This window comes from Equus quagga, chromosome 11 (assembly GCF_021613505.1).
Source record: "Equus quagga isolate Etosha38 chromosome 11, UCLA_HA_Equagga_1.0, whole genome shotgun sequence".
In the NCBI taxonomy this organism is placed as follows: domain Eukaryota; kingdom Metazoa; phylum Chordata; class Mammalia; order Perissodactyla; family Equidae; genus Equus; species Equus quagga.
This window is the reverse complement of record NC_060277.1, coordinates 93,419,006-93,439,704: the sequence shown is the minus strand read 5'-3', so window position 1 is coordinate 93,439,704 and position 20,699 is coordinate 93,419,006. Positions and strand designations below refer to the sequence as shown.

Sequence of the window (20,699 nt, the reverse complement as noted above, 5' to 3'; positions counted from 1 at the left end):
TAGGCAGGGTTAGCTGTTCTGGTCTCAGGGCTCTGGACCTTTCTCTTGTTCCTCACGGCCTCGGCAGGACAGGAACCCCGACTCCTCCCCAACTGCAGCCGTGTCCACCCCACCCACCCAGTAGGCACTGAGGAAAATCAGGCCCAAGGAAACAAAGGCACGAGAGACCCCCAGGCAAGCTCCCCTTCACAACCTACCCTCTGAGGCGTGGAGGGGCTTGGGGAGAGGACTGCAGAGCGGGGCTGTGTGGCCTCAGACCGGCATGAGCCTGGAGAGGTGGGTTCCCTCCTTTGAGGGTGGGTGTGAGCGGAGAGGAAGAAGGGAACAGCTTCCTAGAAGAGGTGGTCTTCAGGAGCCCGAGGTGAAATCTCCCAGAGCAGAAGGAATCAGACACCCACACCCCTCAACCCACTTTAGGTAGGAAGGGGAGCATGCTCTCCCACGCTCCTTTGATAAAGTCAGGAAATATGAAGCAACCGGGGGAGGGGAGGTAGGGCAAGTGCTAGGATTTCCGCATCCTGGCCTTGCTGAGTAACCACAGAGGGAGGGGGCCCTTGCCAAATCCAGGGGTTACAACAGCCCCCCTCCCTGCCAGGCCACGGCGCCAGCCCCGCCCCCTCACCTGACTCTGGAGCTCGCTCTGTTGCTTGAGGCGGAGGTTTTCCGGGGTGTCAGCCACCATGGTGAAGGACTGCTTGGGGTAGTGTCTGCAGGACAGAAAAAGCAGAGTGGGGGTTACTGTGGCGAAGGGGCATGAACCTCTAGGCTTCTCATAGACCTGACTCTCTCCTGGCAACTTCCTCTTAGCTGTGGGCAGCCCCTGGCCCTGCCCCGGCAGCAGGACCACCATCCATGGCCCACGGCCGAGGGGAAGCAAGCATTTCTCAGACTCAGCCTGGGCTGACCTGGGAAGACACATCAGGCCCGAGTGGCTGGCCGGCCACGGAGAACTGTCCTGAGCCAAAGGGAGGCCATGGGGACACTGTCTGTGGGTTTCAGATCACCCTTGTTGAGGATAATCCATGCCTTAGAATCTACCGCCTGGAGAGGCTGAGGGGGCCGGGACCCCCCAGGAGGGCCCAGCCAGACTGGGGAGAATGGGCATGGGGTCAAGACAAAGCTTTAACCTAAGACCAGACAGGGAGACCAACCAGGCAGAGGAAGCCAGGAGGGATACAGAGACAGAAGTAAAGGAGAAAGGGACACATGTATCCAGGGGGGCTTCCTGGAGGAGGTGGTGAGAGAGAGAGAAAATGAACACATCCAGTTGTGTTTCAAACAGCTAACAAGGTCCAACTTAACTGGAGGGGAGGCAAGAGATCAGCTTGAGGTCAGAAAAGAGGCCACGCTCGGGTGACAGATGACAACACTGTAACAACAGTTGATATTTGCCCTGTGCTAAGGGCATACATGTCTTACTTCATCAAATTCTCAAAACTGCCCTATTATCTCCTTCGACAGGTAGGAGAAGTGAGGCTCGGAGAGGTTAAACAACGTGGCCAAGGCACAGGCCAGTAAGTGGTGGCATCTAGACTCGCACCCCATCCCCCCAGGGCCCAGGAGCCTGAACCAAACCCTCCAATCTCCAGACACAGGACAGACCAGGGGTCTGTCCCCCAGAAAGAGGGCTGGCGTGGAGGTAGCAAGAACCAGAGCAGCCCTCAGAGTTGGGCCTGCAGGGACCTCCAGGACCGTCCGGTCCAAGCCCTCATTTCCCAGAGGAGGGAACAGCGGGCTGGCGCCGGGCACCTCACTGACTTCATAATTAACTTCTTCATCACATCGGTTTCCTGTCTTCTCTCTCCACTACTTCTCTATGAGCTGAGGCATTTTTTGGTCTCTTTTGTTCACTGATTTATCCCAAGCTCCTCTGGTTCACTGATTTATCCCAAGCTCCCAAGCTGGTATTCAATAAATATTTGTTGAATAAACAAATGTCACGCCAGGTGTTGAGGCTGGGCTGGGACTAGCACTGGGACCTCCTCCACGCCCCCGGGTCTCATAAAGTCCCCCAGCAAATCAGCCGGAGGAGAGGCAGCCTGAGTCACTGCGGTCTGTGTGTCTCTACTGGCATGTGAAGCGGCTGGGGCTCCACACGGCTCTCAACTATTTCAGGGACTGGTGGGCGGCTTCTCTGAGCAGGAGCCGAGCTCTGGCCATTTTTAGCCCTAGGTGACCACACCCCATCACAGCTGTGACCACCGGCAGAGGCCTGGTTCGCAGGCTGTCCCCAGGTAAGACATGGACGGCCTCCCTCCAGGCATGTGCCGTCCTGGCCCTGGAGCTGGATGTGAGCTGCCCTCCTGCCTCTGAGCGCTCACCAAACCTGGCGTGTTCTCCAGCCGCCTGCACCACCCTGAGCCAGAGCTACCCGTTAACACAGCCCTCGGCCACCACTTACGAAGGGCAGGACGTGCGGTTTGGTGAACTAAACTAAAGGGGGGTGTGACTAGAAAGGGCACAGGGCTAGGCTCTGGCCCTGCCACGGAGCCGCTGGGTGACTTTGGCAAATCCTTTTCCCTCTGGGCTAGTTTCACTGTCCTGGACCTAGGTGATGCCAGCTGTGCCCCTCCCTTTAGCCTCCACTGCCCACCTGGGTCCTGCCTCCCAGGTCAGTCCGGGCCCGCAGCTCCTCCAGCAGAGGGAGAGAGAGAGGGAGGAGACTGAAAAGCCAACACAGGTGCCTGCAGCTGGCAATGGAAATGGCCCCGGGATGAAGGTGAAGCTAAGGCTGTGGGCCCAGCCCCCAGGCTTGGCCTGGGTCCACACAGCCAGGGCACCCACAGCTGAGGAGCTCCATTCACAACTCCTTTGCAGTTCCAGAGAAAGGGAGGATCAAGCAGGAGTCTGCTCCCAGAGACCAGAAAGAGACTAGCAGGAGAGATCTAAGTAAGATCTCCAGCAGAACTGGCTGGCCCAGAGGTCCTAAGAGGGAGGGTTCAGGGATGACCCTCCCACCAAATCAGAGCATTCTGAAAGCATCGTGGGGTGGCAGGTGTGGTGAGGAGAGCGTCTGTAAGTAGAGACTCGTGGCAGAGGGAGGTTAGGTCCTGAAGCAGGGGATGGAGGAGAAGACCTCCAGGGCAGCTCTGGCCCCGAGCCCGAAGGGTCAATTCTGAGAAGATGGCGCTGGGGAGCATCTGGTGGGGAAGGGTGGCTGGCCGGCTTGGCAAATACATGTGCTCGGGAGCCAGTCTGCAAACCTGGGGTTTCCCACTTGCCTGATTGTACAGGGTGAAAAGGGAGTGACAACTCCAGTGGCCCAAGGACAGCCACACGCATGCACCCGACACGCGCCCCTGCCCTGCTCCTACACACGCTGTTATCCCTCACACACGATGAATCTACAGACGGGCTCTCTGCAGCGACGCATGTCTCCTGCACTGAGGCCAGCAAGTCCACACGTGACAGTTCACATTACAGGCCACATTCACACACCCCCTATACTCCACCAGAAGGGTCTCAGGAGACCCCCCTAAATGCAGTGCCTCTAGATGGGGTTGGCGAATATTTCACCCTCTCTTTGGAGCCTCTGTGACCCCCCAGATCTCAGCCCCCTACAGCCAGAACACTAATTCCATCAGAAAGGAAGAGGGGACCAGCCTAGATGTCGACTCGACTTAATCCGGCAGGAGGAGGAGGGGGGCGTTAATCCTGCATCAGATTAACCAGATTAAAGAGGAGATCCAGAGCCTCCAGTCTCGTACCCCCGCTCCTAAACCCCAAGCCCAGGCCAGCAGAAGGCAGACACGCAGCACCAGCTATGTTCCTCCTGCTAGGTCAACCCTGTCCCTCCCCACAGTCCCCAGCCCTGGCTAGACAACCCTGCCTTTCCTTCCCCTGCTCGCTGCGCTTCAGGTTCCCATGGCAACCTCATCTTCAGCTCCAGGCAGGAGAGCAGCCAGAGCAGCAGAGAGAGTCTGTGGGGGTGGGGGAAGAGACACAGACAGCAAGGGTGTCCTCAACAGTGGAGGAGCCCACGAGGGCAAAACCAGGAGACTGTGTCTGTAGGATGCTCGCAGACAATTTAGATGAGGCAGACAGGTGCCACGGTTTGTTTTTAGCAGGGAGGAGACAAGAATATTAGTGCTGGGCCCCTCCCCCACCAACATGACTGCCCTTGAAGAGGGCTCCAACTGATTTGACCCCTTTCCAGAAACAAGTGCTGGGAATTTTACCTTTTCCCTCCCTCTCTGCCCTCGGGGTGAAGCTGCCCCCTCATCACCCTCAGATCCCAGGTGAGATGAATGGATGCATGTGTACGCCAATGTAGGCACTGAGACAGACGAGGGGCCACCTGCCCCGGCTAGTGACCCCACTGGCACCCCAGCCCCACGAACAGACTGGGCCATGGTGAGAGAACAAGAGGCCAGGGTGGGGAGAAGCGGGCGTCCCAATCCTGGCCTGGAGCTCGGTCCAGAGCACAGCTGTTCTTTGTCCCTTCTGTGGGCCAGCCTGCACCCACCCTTGTTAATTATTCCAAGGGGTGGGCCCTCTGCTGATACCCCTCCCCACCCTTGATAGCTACTCTGGGAAAGAGAGAGGCATGGAGAGAGCCCCCAGGACAGGAAGCCTGGGGGCAGCGGAAGGGATCTGGCATCCTTGAGGGCGAGAACAAGGATGGGGCAGGGCTATCAAGCAGCTGTTGGCAGCAGCCTAGGCCTCTGGGAGAACTGACAGGCACAAAAAGTGACTTCTTGAAATACTGTATCCTGTGCACATTCTCTCTTGAAATCCGCCATAAGGCTTTGGGCTAGAAAAGACAGGCGTTATCACCGTGCCTGCTTCACAGATAAAAAAACTGAGGCTCAGCGTCAAGGACAGAGACCTTGCCCACTGCACCCTCCCCTACACCACAGCTGTGCCGCCAGCTAAGGGCAGCTGACATCTGTCTCTCAGGGGGACCCCGGTACACCCCCAGCCGTCAGGGCTCTAGGAAGGATGTGCGTGGCAGGGTGGGTGGAGAACAAAGTCCTTCATCTTCCAAACCCAACCAGTTTCCAAGCTCGGCCATTACAAAAGAACCCCCAGTCAGAAGCCACCTACTCCCTAAACCTTTTCTAAAGCAGGTGTCCGAAGAGTCCAGACAATGACCTGTGGGGACGCAGGAGAAGGGCCCCTCCCCTCGTGGGTTATCCCTGCAGACTTCGGAGTCCCCTTCGTGCTCTGAGGGACTATGAGGACAGGGAGGAGGTGAGAAGCTGCAAGGCTCTTGCTTAGGGGCTTCCTGGTGACAGGGACAACTTGCAGGGCACTCCTGGCGCTGCCATCAGCTGCGTCCCAGAGGCAGAACAAGAACAGACCAGACATCCTGAAAGCCCGGCTCCCCCTTTCGACACGCAACCTCGCCCCTTCCAGCCTGGGACCCCTTCAAAAACCACAGCTTTTTATTCAAGGAGGAACAAAACTACATCAACAAAAGCAACAAGGAGTCTTTGGTTTTACCAAAAGGGAAAAAAAAACAAAACAGCCCCTACATCCTGCCTCTGGAAGGAGCTGCTGATTCCCCTGCTGGGAACACTGCCCACGGGCGGGCAGGCGGGCAGCGGGGAGGGCTCCCTTCCAACCCAGCTTCTCACCAGTCCCCAGGCCTGAGGGGCTGAAATGGTGGGGATAGGAAGCAACAAAGAGGCATTGTTTGACTAGAGAAAAAAAATAAGCAGCCAGAAAGATCAAGGCTAGACGTGAAGAAGAACTTACCAGCCCTCAGGGGTTGCAGACAAAATGAAAAATCAAAGCCGGCACCTGCCCCTGATGACAATACATAAAGAGAAATGATTCTGCCAAGTTAAGTAAGGCATGGAAACCCTGGGCCTCAGTTTCCTCATCTACAAAACAGAGGAGTCAGGAAGCAAAGTGAGGCGAGGTTCCTTAAGGCCCTGACATCTCTGAGAGTAAGGATTTTGCAGTGGGAGGTGCAGGGGCTGCCTAGAGGCCACATCTGGCCACTGTGGATGCCCCTTTGAGCCTGCCTCACCCATCCCAAACACAGACCCCTCCACTCCCACTCCAGGTGCTACCCCAGCTCCTGAGGACATCTGATCCCATTTTTCCCAGACAGAGGCAGAGAATTCTGGAAAGGCAAGAAAGCCCCAGGCCCCAGTCCTAGATTTGCCCATTACTGCCCCAGCCCCTAAGAGCAGCTGGAATTCAAGACAGCTGGCTAGAATCCAGAGACATTTCGAGCACCCAGCCCCACCAGGCAGGGCCACAGCCCACTCTCTGAGGCCCAGGGGAAGGAGCAGGACCACAGCCCTGGTTCACCAGAGATACCTCCATCCTCCTCAACCCCTCAGCCTGCAGCTCAAGGAAACTGCAGGGCAGACCCCAGATATCCACAGTCAGCAGAGAGGGGCAGGCTGCAATTGAGGATCCCTCTTTCTTCTTCGGCCCATGTCCACTCCCCAATTGACACCCCAAAACTGGTTCCCTGGCCTGTAAAGCCACCTCAGGTCTGCAGCCTCCGATGATTCGTGCCCAGGCCCCCCACACTGATTCATTCGAGGAGGAGGGAACTGGCACATATCTCCCATCCCCACTGGCCCCTGACCTCCAGACTCCCAGACCATCGGCAAGGAGACGAAGGGGCAGGTTTGTCTGTGTGGACACATCTGCCCCACTTTCACTTTCTGAAAATGTAGCTTATGAAACAAATAATCAAGGGCATGAATATTCCTCTAACCAATCAAGCACCTCACCTACCTAGAAGCCTCAAGAAAGAATGAGATTAATAGTGGTTCTTCCACTGCTGGCTACTGTGCCAAAGCAGGCACGCACACCTCCAGCTTGCCATAGCAAGGCCTGGGTGGCTCTGGCCTAGGAAGTGTGAACACAAACACAGCGCACTGAATTCGACTCTCGGGCACTTCTCCCCATCCCCTGCCTGGCGGCACATGCGTCTGGGTACGCACCAGGAAAGGGAGTAAGCGCCTGTCTGTGGAGGTTTACCATGGGCTGGGGGGCCCAGCTGGGAGCTCTGGTCTGTGTTCTCTCCCCTGCCTCGCCCCAAAACAAATCTGGTGCAAGGAGAGAAATAGAAGAGGCTTTTTTTTTTTTTGAGGAAGATTAGCCCTGAGCTAACTACTGCCAATCCTCCTCTTTTTGCTGAGGAAGACTGACCCTGAGCTAACATCCATGCCCATCTTCCTCTACTTTATACGTGGGACGCCTACCACAGCATGGCTTTTGGCGAACCCTGGGCTGCCGAGAAGCGGAACGTGCGAACTTAACTGCTGCGCCACCGGGCCAGCCCAAGAAGAGGCGTTTTTGCTGCTTACGGTCACTTTCCACAACTTAAATCTGTCTTGAGAAGCCACTGGGGAAAGACAGACAGCTTTCTTCTCTCTTGACCACCCCCTGCAAGACCCTGGCTCAGGGACCAGCCAGAGACAGGCAGAGCGCAGAGGCCTCCCTGCACATGGAAGCCACACGCTCCTGCCCCCGGGGGCCCAACTCCCTGGCAAAGTGCAGGGAGACATTCCCTGCTCCTCAGGGTTCTGAGCAGGAGGTGCTGCCAGGAATGAAGCAGACATGAGGTCCACAAAGCAAGGCCAGAATGGGAATCGGGACAAAGCTACACCCTGCAAACCCCAGGATTCGGGAAGCTGAATGTCAGTGGAGATTGGGGCCGCAGGCAGGAAGAAACAAGAAGGCATGGGAGTGGACACTCAGCACGGGGCCAAGCACCCAGCAGGTGCTCAGTACTCTTGGGTCTAGGGTCCAGCATCCCTGGGTAGGATTTCATAACCATGGGGAAACTGAGGCTCAGACAGGTCCAGAGGGCGCTCCTTGCAGGCCGGGCTTGCGTCTGGTTTACCCCGGAATCCCATGTCTGGCGCGCCGGCACAGACCAGCTGCTCAGCAGACACTGGCTGAGGGAGTGTGAGCGCCTGGGAAAAGGCACTACTACAGCTGGAGACACAGCCAGGCCACAATCCCCCAAGCTTCAGCCCTCATCCAGGCTCCTTCCCACAGAACATCCCAGCTGGACCGAAGGTCACCTGGGCAGGCAGAGGCTATCGGTGTAAAGGTGGGGGCGGGGGGGAACAGAGAGGGGTCAACCTGCCTCGGTGGCTGGGGGCCAGGGGAGAGAGAGGGGAAGCAGCCTTCAGGGAGGGGCGCGACATCTTCTGCCTCCCCAGGGCTCCCAAACCCTGCTCCCCACCCCCACTCGCTGCAGCCTCCCCAGAAGAGGGTGGAAAAAGTAAGCTGGGACTTTGGCAGCAGGCTGAGAAAATGCAGAGAAAACAAGGACAAGCCTCTGATTTCTTTCTCCAACTCCCAGTGCTCACTGAATTCTAGGCTACTGGAGTCTAAGGAAGGGACGTGTAGAAGCATAGGTCCCTGCCACCCACCAGGCTCAGGGCTCTGCCAGCCTTCTGCCTGGAGGGGCAGAGGGGTGGAGGCTCAAGAAGCTGTCCCCTAAGGAGCCTTCATGCCCAGAACATAGCCTGAAGTGGTCCAGCAATCAAGGGGTTAACTGCCCTGGCCTCTGGCTTTGCTGAACCCCACCCCACTCCCCAAGGGAAAGCGGAAGTGGCAGAGAATCAGGACTCCTGTTGAGCCCTTAAGAATTCAAAGAATGTCCCATTTCCCTTGGGGGGTGGGAGGGGTTGGATGGACGGGGAAGAGGACCAGTGGAAGCTAATAGAAGGGGCAGCTGAAGGACGAGCCAGGACAGAGCAGTGACCCTCCTCCTACCCCAGGCAACCTTCCCAGCGTCCCTAATCCCTCCCAGAAGGGACAACACTCCGTGCTGCTTCTTGGGTGTGAGATTTTATCAGAAATCTGTTTCCCCAGCACCTGGCACAGGCTGGCAGGCAGCAGCCGGCAGGCAATAAATGCTGACAAATGATCAAACCCCCAAGGAGATGAGGGTGGGGTATTAGCAGGAGAGCGGGATGCAGTAAGGGAGAAACTGCCTTTCAAACAGGTTTAAGCCCCAATCCCTTTTAGACAAGTCCCAAATTTTTACTCCTGGGTGAACTTCAGCTGCAAAGAGCCTCCGGATGGAAAATTTTTAAAAAACAAACAACCTGGACTCAGGTCAGATACCGAACTGTTTTGAATACTGATCTGACCACCTACTTCAAGTGACTTGACCTTCCAAAGCCCCCACCTGCTAGGACGGCTGTGAGGTCCTGTACGTGCTTGGACTTGCCTGGTTTGCACTTGCTCCGCTTGAGCTCAGCCCGAAGATGGAAGGTGCTGCCCTCTCTGGAACTGCATGGGATGTTATGGGGGGACCCCCCTCCCCACAGCAGGCTAGGCTGCAGGTCCCAGTGCAGAAGGAACAGAGGCCAGGACAACTCCACAGCCTCCCTCACAAGGTAGGGAAGACATTTGCCCCAGGCCAGGCCACACCTTCATGCTGCCCTACTTCTCAAAAAATGACCAGGAAGGGCTGAGGCCAGGGGCCCCCAAAGCCTAGTGCTCAGACCCTTGGGGAGGAGGCGGGTGAGGGAAGGAGAGAGTCTACAGCTTTATGGGGAGGGGAAGGAGGGAGGGCGAAGCAGAGAACACAACTGGGCAGAAACAGGGCAGGTGACTTATTCTTGACAGACCCCGCAGCAGGTGCAGTGGAAAGAACCTGCTCCCTTTACTGGGTTTGAACTAGCCTCTCACTAGCCATGTCATCTTGAGACAGTCCCTGCCGTTCCCCAAGCCTCAGTTTCCTTCCCTGTAAAATGGGAATAACAGCCCTTGCTTCAACCAGCATCGGTGAGGACGAATGTGATTAATACTTATCAGGCAGCGTGTGGAAGCGCTCAGCAATGTCAGCCGGTGGTTATGAGAATGGAAGGAAGAAGCGGGGAGGGAGCCGAAGTGCCCGCCCAGCCCCTGCCCGAGGCAGGACTCACGCGTTGCAGTAGGGCTTCTTCTCATAGCCCTTGTAGTTCTTCATGTTGAGTGTCATCTTGCAGCTCTCGCAATGGAAGCATGCTTTATGCCAGAACTGGGGACAGAAGCAGAGGGAGGACATCATCAGACACCAGGACGTCAGGAAGCGGGGCTCAGGCCCTAGGAAGGAGCACTCCATCCCGGGGACTGCCCCAGACGCGCGGCTGTGCAGAGAATGTAGAACCACTCCGGGTGAGCCGGGGACATCTCAGGTCACAGGCTCTGGCAGCTGATGACACGCCCCTTCCCTTCCCCACTCCTCCGCAGTCAGCCATTTGAATGTCAGGAGGCGGAGAAGAGCAGACACGGAGGTGAGTGGGGAAGAGGCCAGTTATAAGGAGTGGCGAGCAACCCCCAGAAGGTCAGCTCCACCTCCCCCACCACTCCTGCCCCAGGCTGGAGAAGCCTCATTGATTATGCAAAGCGGCACCAGGGTTGCTAAGAAGCCACTGCTCTAAGCGCTGGGGCAGCTCCTCAGCATTAAAAAGGCCTAGAGAAGAGGAGGAGGGCCCAGCCCCCACGCAGCCAGGCCCGGGACCCAGACACTCCTGGCCTCTGGACACACATGAGCCCGGATGATGCTCCAGCTCTGACACCTCCCACTGCGGGACCTTAACCAGAGGAGGGGATGGGTGCCCCAGCTCTAGCCACCACTCCCACCCCTCAGCCAGATAACAGGTAAGAGAGCACCCAGCAGGTGGTCACCGATGCACTGAAAAGCTCTGCTTAAAAGCCTTAGAGTGGACCCCCCATAGTGGACATCAAACCTCCTCCCTGACTAGCTGGGTGACCAAGTCAGGGCCCACACCTCTGAGCCATTTCCATGTCTGTTAGAATGGAAATGATACCCACCCCTCCTGGACTGCTGAGGATTAACGAGAAATCACCCACCAAGCCCTTAACACAGCACCTGGCACCTCTACGGACCGAACATCAGGTGCTGGGCATGGCAGGTAGGAACCTCAGCCTGAGCCAAGGGGCTCAGCAGCTCACACTGGAGGTTTGTGTGCGTTGGGGCGCAGGCGGGGCATCACTGTGCCCAACCACAGCTACAGCGCGTGTGAGTGAGAATGTATGACAGGAAGACTTCAGCAAGGCCCAAGGACCAGGGAGGGAGCAACCAATCCAGGATGGCTGATGGAGAGGAACAGAGTTGAAGACCATGAGGGAAAGGGAATTGAGGCAACAGAGTGACCCCATCCTGAGAAACGTTGATGTTCAAGCAAACCTATGTAAATGAGATAGAAATCTGCCCCTGGCAGCCCAGGACAAGGCCCTGGGATCAGCACCAAATGAGCCCAGCTTCCAGGACTCCCAGAATCCGGGCCGCCTGGATGACCTGGCTGGCCTGTCTCTGCCCTGTTTCCCAGCAATCAAAGGAGACACTCTTGATCTCTCAAAGAAGGAGCCCAGAGGGGCCAGCCCCGTGGCTGAGTGGTTGAGTTCGCACGCTCTGCTCCGGTGGCACAGGGTTTCGCCGGTTCAGATCCTGGGCGCGGACAGGGCACCGCTCATCAGGCCATTTTGAGGTGGTGTCCCACATGCCACAGCTAGAAGGACCCACAACTAGAACATACAACTATGTACTGGGGGGATTTGGGGAAAAAAAGCAATAAAAAAAAAGGAGACCAGAGCCAGGCAAGGGCCCAGGGAGACTCTCAAAGGGACCCAGCTCAGGGCTGGTTCTCAGCCATCTGTCAAAGAACTCCCCCAAGGCAGTGCTTTTCAAAATGTGTTTCCCAGCCAAGGGATGCTTCTGGGACACTTGGGAGGAGGGGACAGAAAAAAGAAGCTGAGAGGTTGGGATACCATCTCCTCTTTCCCGGCCCACTTCATCCAGAGACCATGGGGTAAGTGGGGGTTATCGCTTTCTAACAGGGTACTGTCCCTGTCAAGGAGATCCAAAGGAATCTCCAATGGTGGAATAGTAAACGAAGTGATAGGAGAACCTCTCTTTTGGGAAGAAGGCCACCTGGAAGTCTGGAAGCAAAAGGATGACTGGCCTAAGCTTGGCCCCCGCCCACCGGGGCCTATCCTGGAGCCCAGCCCCAACTCCTCCCGGTGCAACACCCCAACACATACAACCCACCAGAAAACTCAAACAGGGCAGTCCCCGCCCCCACAAACCCCCAAAACGACAGCCCCTCTCCCTCCCCCAATGCCTGGGAGGTGCTGGCAGAGTGCCCCAGTGCTGTCACCACCCAGTCTGCTGGCCTCTGCCTGCTTAGCTGCACATGCCCCTGCCTGGGCCCCCGCCTCCCCTACCCCCGCAGGGGCCTGCCAGGAAAAACATTCTCTGGAATCCAGACCATGACCCACTTTCACACACACATACGCAGGAATACGCACTGTCCTAGGACTGGGGACCTCCAAAACTGCCTGCTGATTGACTTGGGGGAGACAAAGAGAGAGACACTCCCTATCCTAGCAGAATAGGCAGGTCCCCACCCTGGAGCCAAGCCCCTTGGGAAGAAGGGCAGGGTATACTGACAAGGCTGGGGTAGAGGCCCAGAGCCCAATCCAGGGGTTCCACAAGATCCCTCCCTGCTGCCACCGAGAGCAAGGAGAGCCTCCATACAAGGGGATGGTGCACGTTTCCATCAGTAGCTCTGACCCCCCATCACCCCCAGAGAGGCCCTGCTCTCAGTGAGACACATTAGAGGCTGGGGTGGGGGTCACCTATTCCCTTACAGGGGGATCCGGAGCAGAATAATGAAAACGAGAGTGGACCGACTGCCTTCAGGGGAGCTACCGAACTCAGTCTCCCCATCTGTAAAGTGGAGCCAAAACTATGGTCCCTCATGGGGGGAGTTATGAGACATCAAAGGCACCAAGCCTAGGATAATGCCTGGCACCCCTGGCTGCTTCATGTCACCTCCCTCTGCTGTCTGGAGGAAGGTTCAAGGTTCAAGAAAATCCAGCAGCTCCAGCCACTGTGTCCTCTTTGGGATAGGAAAGCTGGGGGAGGTGGAGGAGCAGAGCATGGTGAGTCACTCAACAGCCCCTGTGGGCCAAGCCTGGGCCCACCTCAAGATGAAACCCCATCCCTGTCTCAGTTGGCTCTGGGGAAAGGCACAGTCAAGGAAATAAGTCAATACAACCCCAAAGGATCCTGTCTGCCTCCTCTCCTGCCCCACAAGCCCTATCCCAGAGCAAGAGTCCCCTCTTTCTTAGAGGCCCCAGGTAAGATTTCAAAGAAGCATTCCCGGGATGCGGAGCTCAGGGGAACAGAGCACACCTCTGGGCACGCAACTCTGATCCTTCCAGAACGCTGCTCTGGAAGGCCATCGTTTCCCTATTTGCAAAAAACAGACCTCTAGTGCCTGTTCGAAGCCTCTCAGCCCACATCCCAGGCCCAGAGTCGCCCTCAACTCCCTTGCCTGCAGCTCCAAAGCTGCAACCCATTCCACAGACAGGCAAACAGAGGCTGATGGGGGCAGAAGCAAGAACCCAGGAATCACCGTGGAGGTGGGCGAAGCGGCTCCTCCCAGCTCTGGCTGAGGGGCTACAGCGAGCTTCAGGTCACTGTGTGGCAGCCTGGCATCTTGCCCTCTGCACCCCGGCTGCCTGGGGTGACCATGACTCAGGGTTGGAGTATGACACCCTCCCCTCCCTTCCTGTCGTCTGGGGTTACAGTCTCTCATCCTTCAGGGGTAACACCAGCCCCACCCCGGCCAGGTCACCAGCCAAGCTCAGCTGGACACCTGGGCCTCTGGCTGAAAGGCACAGACCTTGGCTGTACCTCCACAAATTCCCAGGGGCAGAGGATTATTCCTAGTACCCCAGTTCCCCACAAGACCCCAGGGCCAGGAAGGGGTGGACCACTTGGGACACTCATGAGATAGTGTAAGTAAAAGTAGTTTTTGCAAACACACCAGGTAGAAGAGCGGAGCACAAAGAGCTTTAGATTTTAATTCCAGCTCTGGCTGAGAGAGGAATGAGCCACATGACCTGTCTGAGCCTCCGTCTATGGGGTTCATAATTTACAGGAGCAATCACATCTGTCTTGCGAGGCTGCCATGAAGACTGAGCCTGGCACATCGCCATAAGTAGTCGCTACTATGAATGGATGGTCGCAAGGTGATCGTGAGGTACTCAGCTTCGGCTAGGAAAATGGGACGTCCCAGCTGTCCCCTTTGTTGTGTCCAGCCCAGCCTCCTGCTACCTTGCTACCCACTGTGGGGCTGAGGTGGAAGGTGGCTCAGACACCCAGAGGCAGAGAGCCCTTCTAATGGGGGGTTCCAGGGGAAATGGCGGCCCACCAAGCCTCTGCCCTTCCCGAATGTCTCTACCTGTTTCAGGAGCCCGGGAAAGCAAGCCAGGGCAGGAGGCCACGGCAAGATTCTTGACAATACAGGTCCCCACATACAAATGCTTCCCAACAGGGTGTGGGACAAAACTTCACCTCTTTCAGAATGTAGAGGACATTTTGAGACAGCCTCTCTCCCCTCCCAAGGGCCCTGCAGCAGCTCTGCCGAGGGCCTGGCACAGAGTAGGTGCTCAATAAATATTTGCCGAATGAATGAGTGAATGAGGTCACCCTGTTTCTCCCCCAACTGCAATCCCAGAAGCCTGTGGGAAAGCAAATCTCGGCCTCCTTCCTCCAACTCTGTCATCAGCAATACATATTTATTCAGCATGCAGAGCACACTGGGTATTGCAGGTTGGGGGCAGGGTGGCCATCAGAGGTGACATGGCCTTTACCCACCTAAGCCTTTGGGAGATAAGGCCCAGGGAGGAGAAAAGGCTAACACCAAGGACGTAGCTTGTGCTCTGGGTCACATGGTGAGCCAGCTACATGCCGTAGGGAAATCATAGTGAAATGGGTGAGGCTAATTTGACTCTCTCCTATTGTAAACGGGAAGCCTTGGGAAGCTGGTTAGCAGCCACACCTACGGGACTTAATGTTCCCCCCCCTCCCAAGTCTCAGTCCTCCAGGCACCAGGTCCCCAGTCCAAGTGCCTGTCCTTACTGCCTGGAGGAGGTTGGGACCAATAGTCTGATATCTGGATATTCCAAGCCTCCTGCTCAGTGCAGGGGTCAAGGTCTTCCCAGGGCCACCTCCTATAGAGAGAGCTCTATAAAGAAGGAGAAATCACCAACTCCCACTTCCCAGGGCAACCCCCCCTGAATGTCCTCTTCCAGCTAGGACAAGAGAACAGCTGGGGGGAGGGCACTTTGCAGGAGCCCTGCCCCCTTCCCCTCTGACATACAGCATCAAAGGTCCTTACAAGGGGAGCCAGGTGTGGGACTGGACAGAGTATCCCAGAGAGGTAGGGAGGGCACAGCCTATACCACACCCACTCCTGGGCACTTTGGAAGGCACTTTAGTGCACTGCCCCACCTCCAAGGAAGTGACATCACCCTACCCATATGACGGAGCGAATACCGAGGCCTAGAGCCATTCATAAAGCTAGCAGGAGCAGACCAGGAACTAGGACCAAGTCTTCCAACTCCCGGGCTAGCAATGCCTCCATCATATATTGTTTCTGCCTTATATGGATGAAAGTGCCCACAGCCTCTTCCCAACTCATGACTGCGGAGAAGGGGGGCACAGGGAACTCAAGACGCAGAGGCCGAAACCCCTACCACCAGAAAAGGGAAAAAAAACCTAGTGTGCAAGGACAGAGAGTCCTTCAGCTAGTGCCTCCAACTCAAGTTCTGCCCTCCAGAGGCTGGCACGGTCATTGGGAAGGTCAGCACCCACATCCCTTGTGCCCACAATATGGCTCTCCTCTCCTCCTGCCCAGCCAGGGCCAAGAGAAGCAGTGAAACAGCAGCAGCCCCATAAGCCCCCTTCCTCCAAGAGCAAGTTCAAATGGATTTCTGAACCTCAGAACACCACCCCCTCACCCTGACTCAGAGGCCAAAGGTCGCTAAGGAAGCTCCAACGCCCAGGGGGAGGGGAGAGACTAAAAGTATCCAATGAACTGTCCTTTCCCAAACAAAACCTGGCTCCGGGTGGGCAGTGAACCTGGTCTCAGGGCTCTGCACCCCTCTTCCATCCCATGGCCCCCACCCCTGCCAGTTCAGATGCAAAGGAGGGAATATTCGGACTTGGAGGCAGCTTTGGGAGGTAGGGGAAAGGTAGGACGAGGAGGGGGCAATCACAGAGGCCTCTCCTCCAGTATGGGGAGGAGGCGCAGAGAGGGGGCAGACTGGCCTTAGGATCTTAGGGAGCTTAAAAGAGGACTGGATCCTACCCCAAACTGCTGGAAACACCCAGTTCTAACTCTCCGCCCCCCTCCAAAAGTATAATGGCAACCAGATGAATGAGTCCAGCAGGGGAGGGGAGACGACGCTTAAGGGCCCCCAGGGGACACTGAATTTGCAGAAGGCCACCCTCCCCTTCCCCCCACACACCTCCTCCTTTGCTTGGCTTCCCCCGAACTCAGCCAACCCCACCCTGCATCGGGGAAACCTGCTTTGAAAAGTTAGCTCTTTGTTCTACAAGCCGGTCTCAGGCTCTGAGCACAATTTCAGGAGGTCTCTGGGAAGCGGCCCCCGCCCACCCTACTCCAGCACCCGACCCCGCCCCGCTCCGGCTGGGCGGCCCGGCACCGGGAGCTGGTTTCTAAACTGAGGTGGGGGCTGGGAAGCTCCGGAGGAGGTCTGCTGGTCCATTAACCGCTAAACCACCAAGGGGGCTGCAGGTCGTCCAAAAACAGGGGTCTCGCAGTGGGGCTCGGGTCCTTATCCGAAGCTCAATTCACCAGACGCAACGCTCGCCGACTGATTAGCCCCCGCCTCGCAGTCTCCAGGCCAGGAAGCCGGGCCATTCGGGGGCACAGCAGACGGTTTCGCGGGGCCCCCCAGCCACTGCCCCGCCCCCCCGCCGCCCCGCGCTTCCGCCTACTTGGCGCTCGGCGCCGCGGGGAGAGGGAGCGGCCGTCTCCTCTCACTCTCCAGGCCCTAGGGGGCGGGACTGCCCCCCTAACCTTCCCCACCCCCCACCCCCAACCCCGGGGCCTGGCTTCCCTACTCCTCTTCCGTCCTCCGAACCCCGGGGCACAGAGCCTACTCTTCTCCAGTAGTGGCTGCCCGCCACGCATGGACTCCTCGCCTCGCCTCGGATCTCCTGGCTTCCACACTGGGGTCTCTCCTCACACCCCATGACACCGCCCTCCTTACTTCCTCCCGGGATCGCGGGAATGAGCGGCAGAGACCCGGCCCCTCTCTCCTCCCTCCATCTGGATCCCTGCTCAGAGATTGCAAAATCGCTTCTCCCGGTTCCGGGGCTCACCTTATCCAGACAGTTCACCTTCTCCGTGGGGTACACGATCTTGCCGCACCGGGCGCAGTTGGGGTTCATGGCTCCGGGAAAGGCTGGGGCGGGGATGCCCGAGCTCGCGCGCGTTCTTTCCCCGGAGCGAGCTGGCGAGAGACGGCCGCGCCTGCAGCTACACAGGCGGCGGCGACGGCGGCTGAAGCTAGGGAACTGGCCTCCGCCTCCGCCCTCCTTCCCCTAATAAACACAGTGGGGAGGAGGGGCTGCACCGGGGCGGGGACGCGCCGCAGGCGCGGGCAGGGGCGCGCGCGGCGAGGCGCGCTCCCCGGGCGACGTGTGGCTGCGCGGGGGCGGGTTCCGGGGAGGGCTGCGAGGCCGGGGTGCGCGCCTCGGGGGTGTCCGGAGGCCCGCTGCGCCTCTGCGCTCTCAAGCAGAAGGTGACTTGGAGAGGCGCGCCCGGAAGCCAGGCGCGGGCAGCCGGCTTTGCCCAGGGCCTTTCCCGTGCTGGAGGCGGCGCGAAGCCAGTCTAGCCGCACATCTGGGGCCCCCGGACTGCGGGAGGCGGCCAAACCCTACACACCCATCGAGGGTGGGGTTGGAACCCTCCAGAACGCCCAACCAGATTCACCAGATTCGAGGACTTTTCTTTGTACTCGTCGGTAACTGGCGTGAACCTGCGGACCAGACGGGAACCCCCTGCTCCGCCCCTCAGTTAGCTTCCCTTCCCCCCTCATCCTTTTCCACATTTGTAGGGCGGAACGGGTCCCTCCCGCGTGGACTCAGCGCCTCGCAGCCCGGGATAGTTCTTCTCCATCCCCCCCCCAAGCCCCCGCCGTACAACTTCCCGAGGTTCCCCGGATCTGGGCGCCTTCTTTCCGCTTGGCCCCCTTGCCTCCTTCATTCCTTTCTCCTTAGCCTCAGTGTAACAGTGTCTTAACACCCAAAAGAGCCGTCTCCAGGCGCAGGAGCTGCGCGGGGGTATAGCTCAGTGGTAGAGCATTTGACTGCAGATCAAGAGGTCCCCGGTTCAAATCCGGGTGCCCCCTTGGTGGCTTTGCCTTCCTTCCGTAACCAGTATTTTAACATTGGGTCCTAGGTTAAAAGAAAACAGAAAGACAATTTTTTTCAAAATCCCTTCCTCGTTTTCCAACCTTAGCGGAAGCTTTCGATTTTGCTTTATACTCAGCAGACGGAGGAGGGGTGGGTACGTGCATAAATCATGTACAAAAGCTGCGCGTCGCCGTTACCTGCTCCAGAGGTGTCGGAATTTCCGCGGCCGCCGCCAGCAGCCTCAAATGTGTCAGGCAGTTCGAGGCGCCAGGTTCAGGGGACAAAATGACTCCCTCAAGTTGCCGTTCCGTTTCCAGTGGGGTTGGGTTTGAGTCAAGAGAGGGAAACCCACAGACACAACCTTTCTCCAACTTCAACTTTCTTTATTACCGGTGATACGGACTTGCTGTGTTCACCCTTCCCTATTGCTCATGACACAGGCAGAGTGAAAGCATTTCGAGAACGTTAAAATGGCCAAGGCACACCTATAAGCTCATTTTAATTGACAAAAATAAAGTTAGATGCTGATGCAAACTGATATAAACTAATGTAGTGGTTCTCAAACTTGAGCGTACATCAGACTTACCTGGAGGGCTTGTTAATACACCCCCAGTTTCTGATTCTGTAGGCCTGGAGTGGGACCCCGAGAATATGCATTTCTAACAAGTTTCCAGGTGATGCTGATGCTGCTGGTCAGGGGACCATGCTTTGAGAACCACTGAACTAGTAATACAAGACCATGGAGTTTCATAACCTAAAGGTGGGGGAGTTATCTGTTGGCTGCGTGACAGTGTCACTGTAGGGCCAGAGGAAAACGATAAGTGTGAAGAGAGCAAAGGCATCCCCCTCTACTACGTTTTGCCCAAAAAAAGGAAAAAGAAAGGAGAAAGGGAGAGGCATGCTGCCTAGGTCAGGGGGCAGCTGCGATATTTTAAACCAGGAATCTGGTTGTGTCATCCCTCCGCCCCGGGGGAATACTCCAACGCATTCTTTCCCCCCGGCTCCCATTACTGTGAGATGTATCTCGAGGCTGGACATGGAGATTGAGCAGAGCCGCTGTCTCGTGCAAAGCCCAGACCTGAGAAATAACCAGCTTTTCACTCCTTTCCTGCACGCCAGGCCTTAAACTTATACCTGTAGGTTTATCAGGCCAAAGCCCTGGCGTTGAGCTAATATAAAGAAAAAGAAAGCCATCCACTTTTCACCTTCGATCTTATGTCTCTGCTGTGTACTGTTAAACTTCGCGTCTACATAAACCTTCTGAACTTCTGTTCTCCTAGTCTTCCCCGTCAGAGTATGAACTAGGCAAAATAACATTCTCCCTCCCCGGCACTCCATTTTTACCCCCAAAGAAACTATAACATTAAATCGGTAGATCTCGAACATCTTGGAGGTAGGGTTACAGGAGTTCTGCACCTTCTTTCTACCTATTGGTACAGGTGGGCTTTTCACCAGGGTTGGGGTATACAGTTCAGACGCAGTCCAGTCATCCCAGTGCAAACTCTAGGGTGTTGCTCTCTACTTCTCCGGTACTAGGAACACTTGAGGGAGGAAAACCGGGCAGGGGGAAGAGCAAGAGGATCATCCAAGGAGTTTTGGGTTCAGAACTGGCAGACATCAGGGCTGTTTTGAGTTATACCTGAGTGGATCTTCCAGGGAGTTTTGGATTCGGAATCAATCTGCAGACATTCAGATTATTTGGGGTTCTGCCTAAATGGTTGTGGAAAACGTAAAGGCAGATGAGGGGGCACCCGGATTTGAACCGGGGACCTCTTGATCTGCAGTCAAATGCTCTACCACTGAGCTATACCCCCTCTGCTGGTGAGCTTTTGATAAACTCTTTTTATATCAGTCAAACTTTTCATACTAAAACTATTCAAAATCAGTCTTCTTGCTAAGTGATGCTGAATTTACTAATAAGGAGGAATAAAATAAAAAGACTAGCTGAAGAGATGGCATGTGAACTTGGATACCAATCTGCCTTTTCTAGGTTCAATTCTTTATCCAAAATCCCACCCATCTCTTTACCCGAAGAAGTCAGAGAACAACCTCTTACAAAACTGAATAGAGAATCCTTTCCTCTGGTCTCTCTAAAAAGAATACAAACACGAGCTAAAAAGACATCTCCACTGAGAGACCTTGCCTAGCTATACTATCTACTGGTCCCTCTCTCTTTTTATGGAGCAACTACTATGTGCCCCACTCTAGGTGCAGAACATACTTTCAGCAGAAAGACACAAAGGTTCTCACTCTCACTGAGTTTAAAATCTAGTAGAGACAGACTAGAAACAAATGCACAAATGAATAAACAAGGAAATTCCCAGTCGAGAAGGGAAATGATTAGCAAAAACCCCAAGAGGATGTATTAGGAAGCTTCCAGGGGGCTATTTCAGGTTGGATAGCCATGGAGGATTTTTCTGTGCAGGTGACTTTAGAGTTAAGACCCGAATGACATGAAAGAGGCAGTCATTTGGCCATCTGTGGAGGGTGGGCATTCCAAGTAGAGGAAGCAGCTACTGCA

At 56.3% G+C, this 20,699-nt stretch overlaps 1 protein-coding gene and 2 non-coding genes across 3 annotated transcripts in view; 1 reads left to right on the top strand and 2 right to left on the bottom strand.

The window, feature by feature from the left end:
- LASP1 (LIM and SH3 protein 1) overlaps window positions 1–17,408 on the bottom strand; it is a 40,268-nt gene extending 22,860 nt beyond the window's left edge. Inside the window, exons 1-3 of the mRNA XM_046675074.1 lie at window positions 17,144–17,408; window positions 9,861–9,955; window positions 623–707 (exon numbers count right to left, since the gene is read on the bottom strand). Coding sequence (XP_046531030.1) covers window positions 623–707; window positions 9,861–9,955; window positions 17,144–17,212 — 249 coding nt within the window. The 5' untranslated portion in view covers window positions 17,213–17,408. The remainder of the gene's footprint in view (window positions 1–622; window positions 708–9,860; window positions 9,956–17,143) is intronic.
- A 694-nt stretch (window positions 17,409–18,102) lies between these two features.
- On the top strand, window positions 18,103–18,174 carry TRNAC-GCA (transfer RNA cysteine (anticodon GCA)). Its single transcript has one exon. It is a non-coding gene; the product is annotated as a tRNA-Cys (tRNA).
- A 1,746-nt stretch (window positions 18,175–19,920) lies between these two features.
- TRNAC-GCA (transfer RNA cysteine (anticodon GCA)) lies at window positions 19,921–19,992 on the bottom strand. Its single transcript has one exon. It is a non-coding gene; the product is annotated as a tRNA-Cys (tRNA).
- Window positions 19,993–20,699: the final 707 nt, after the last annotated feature.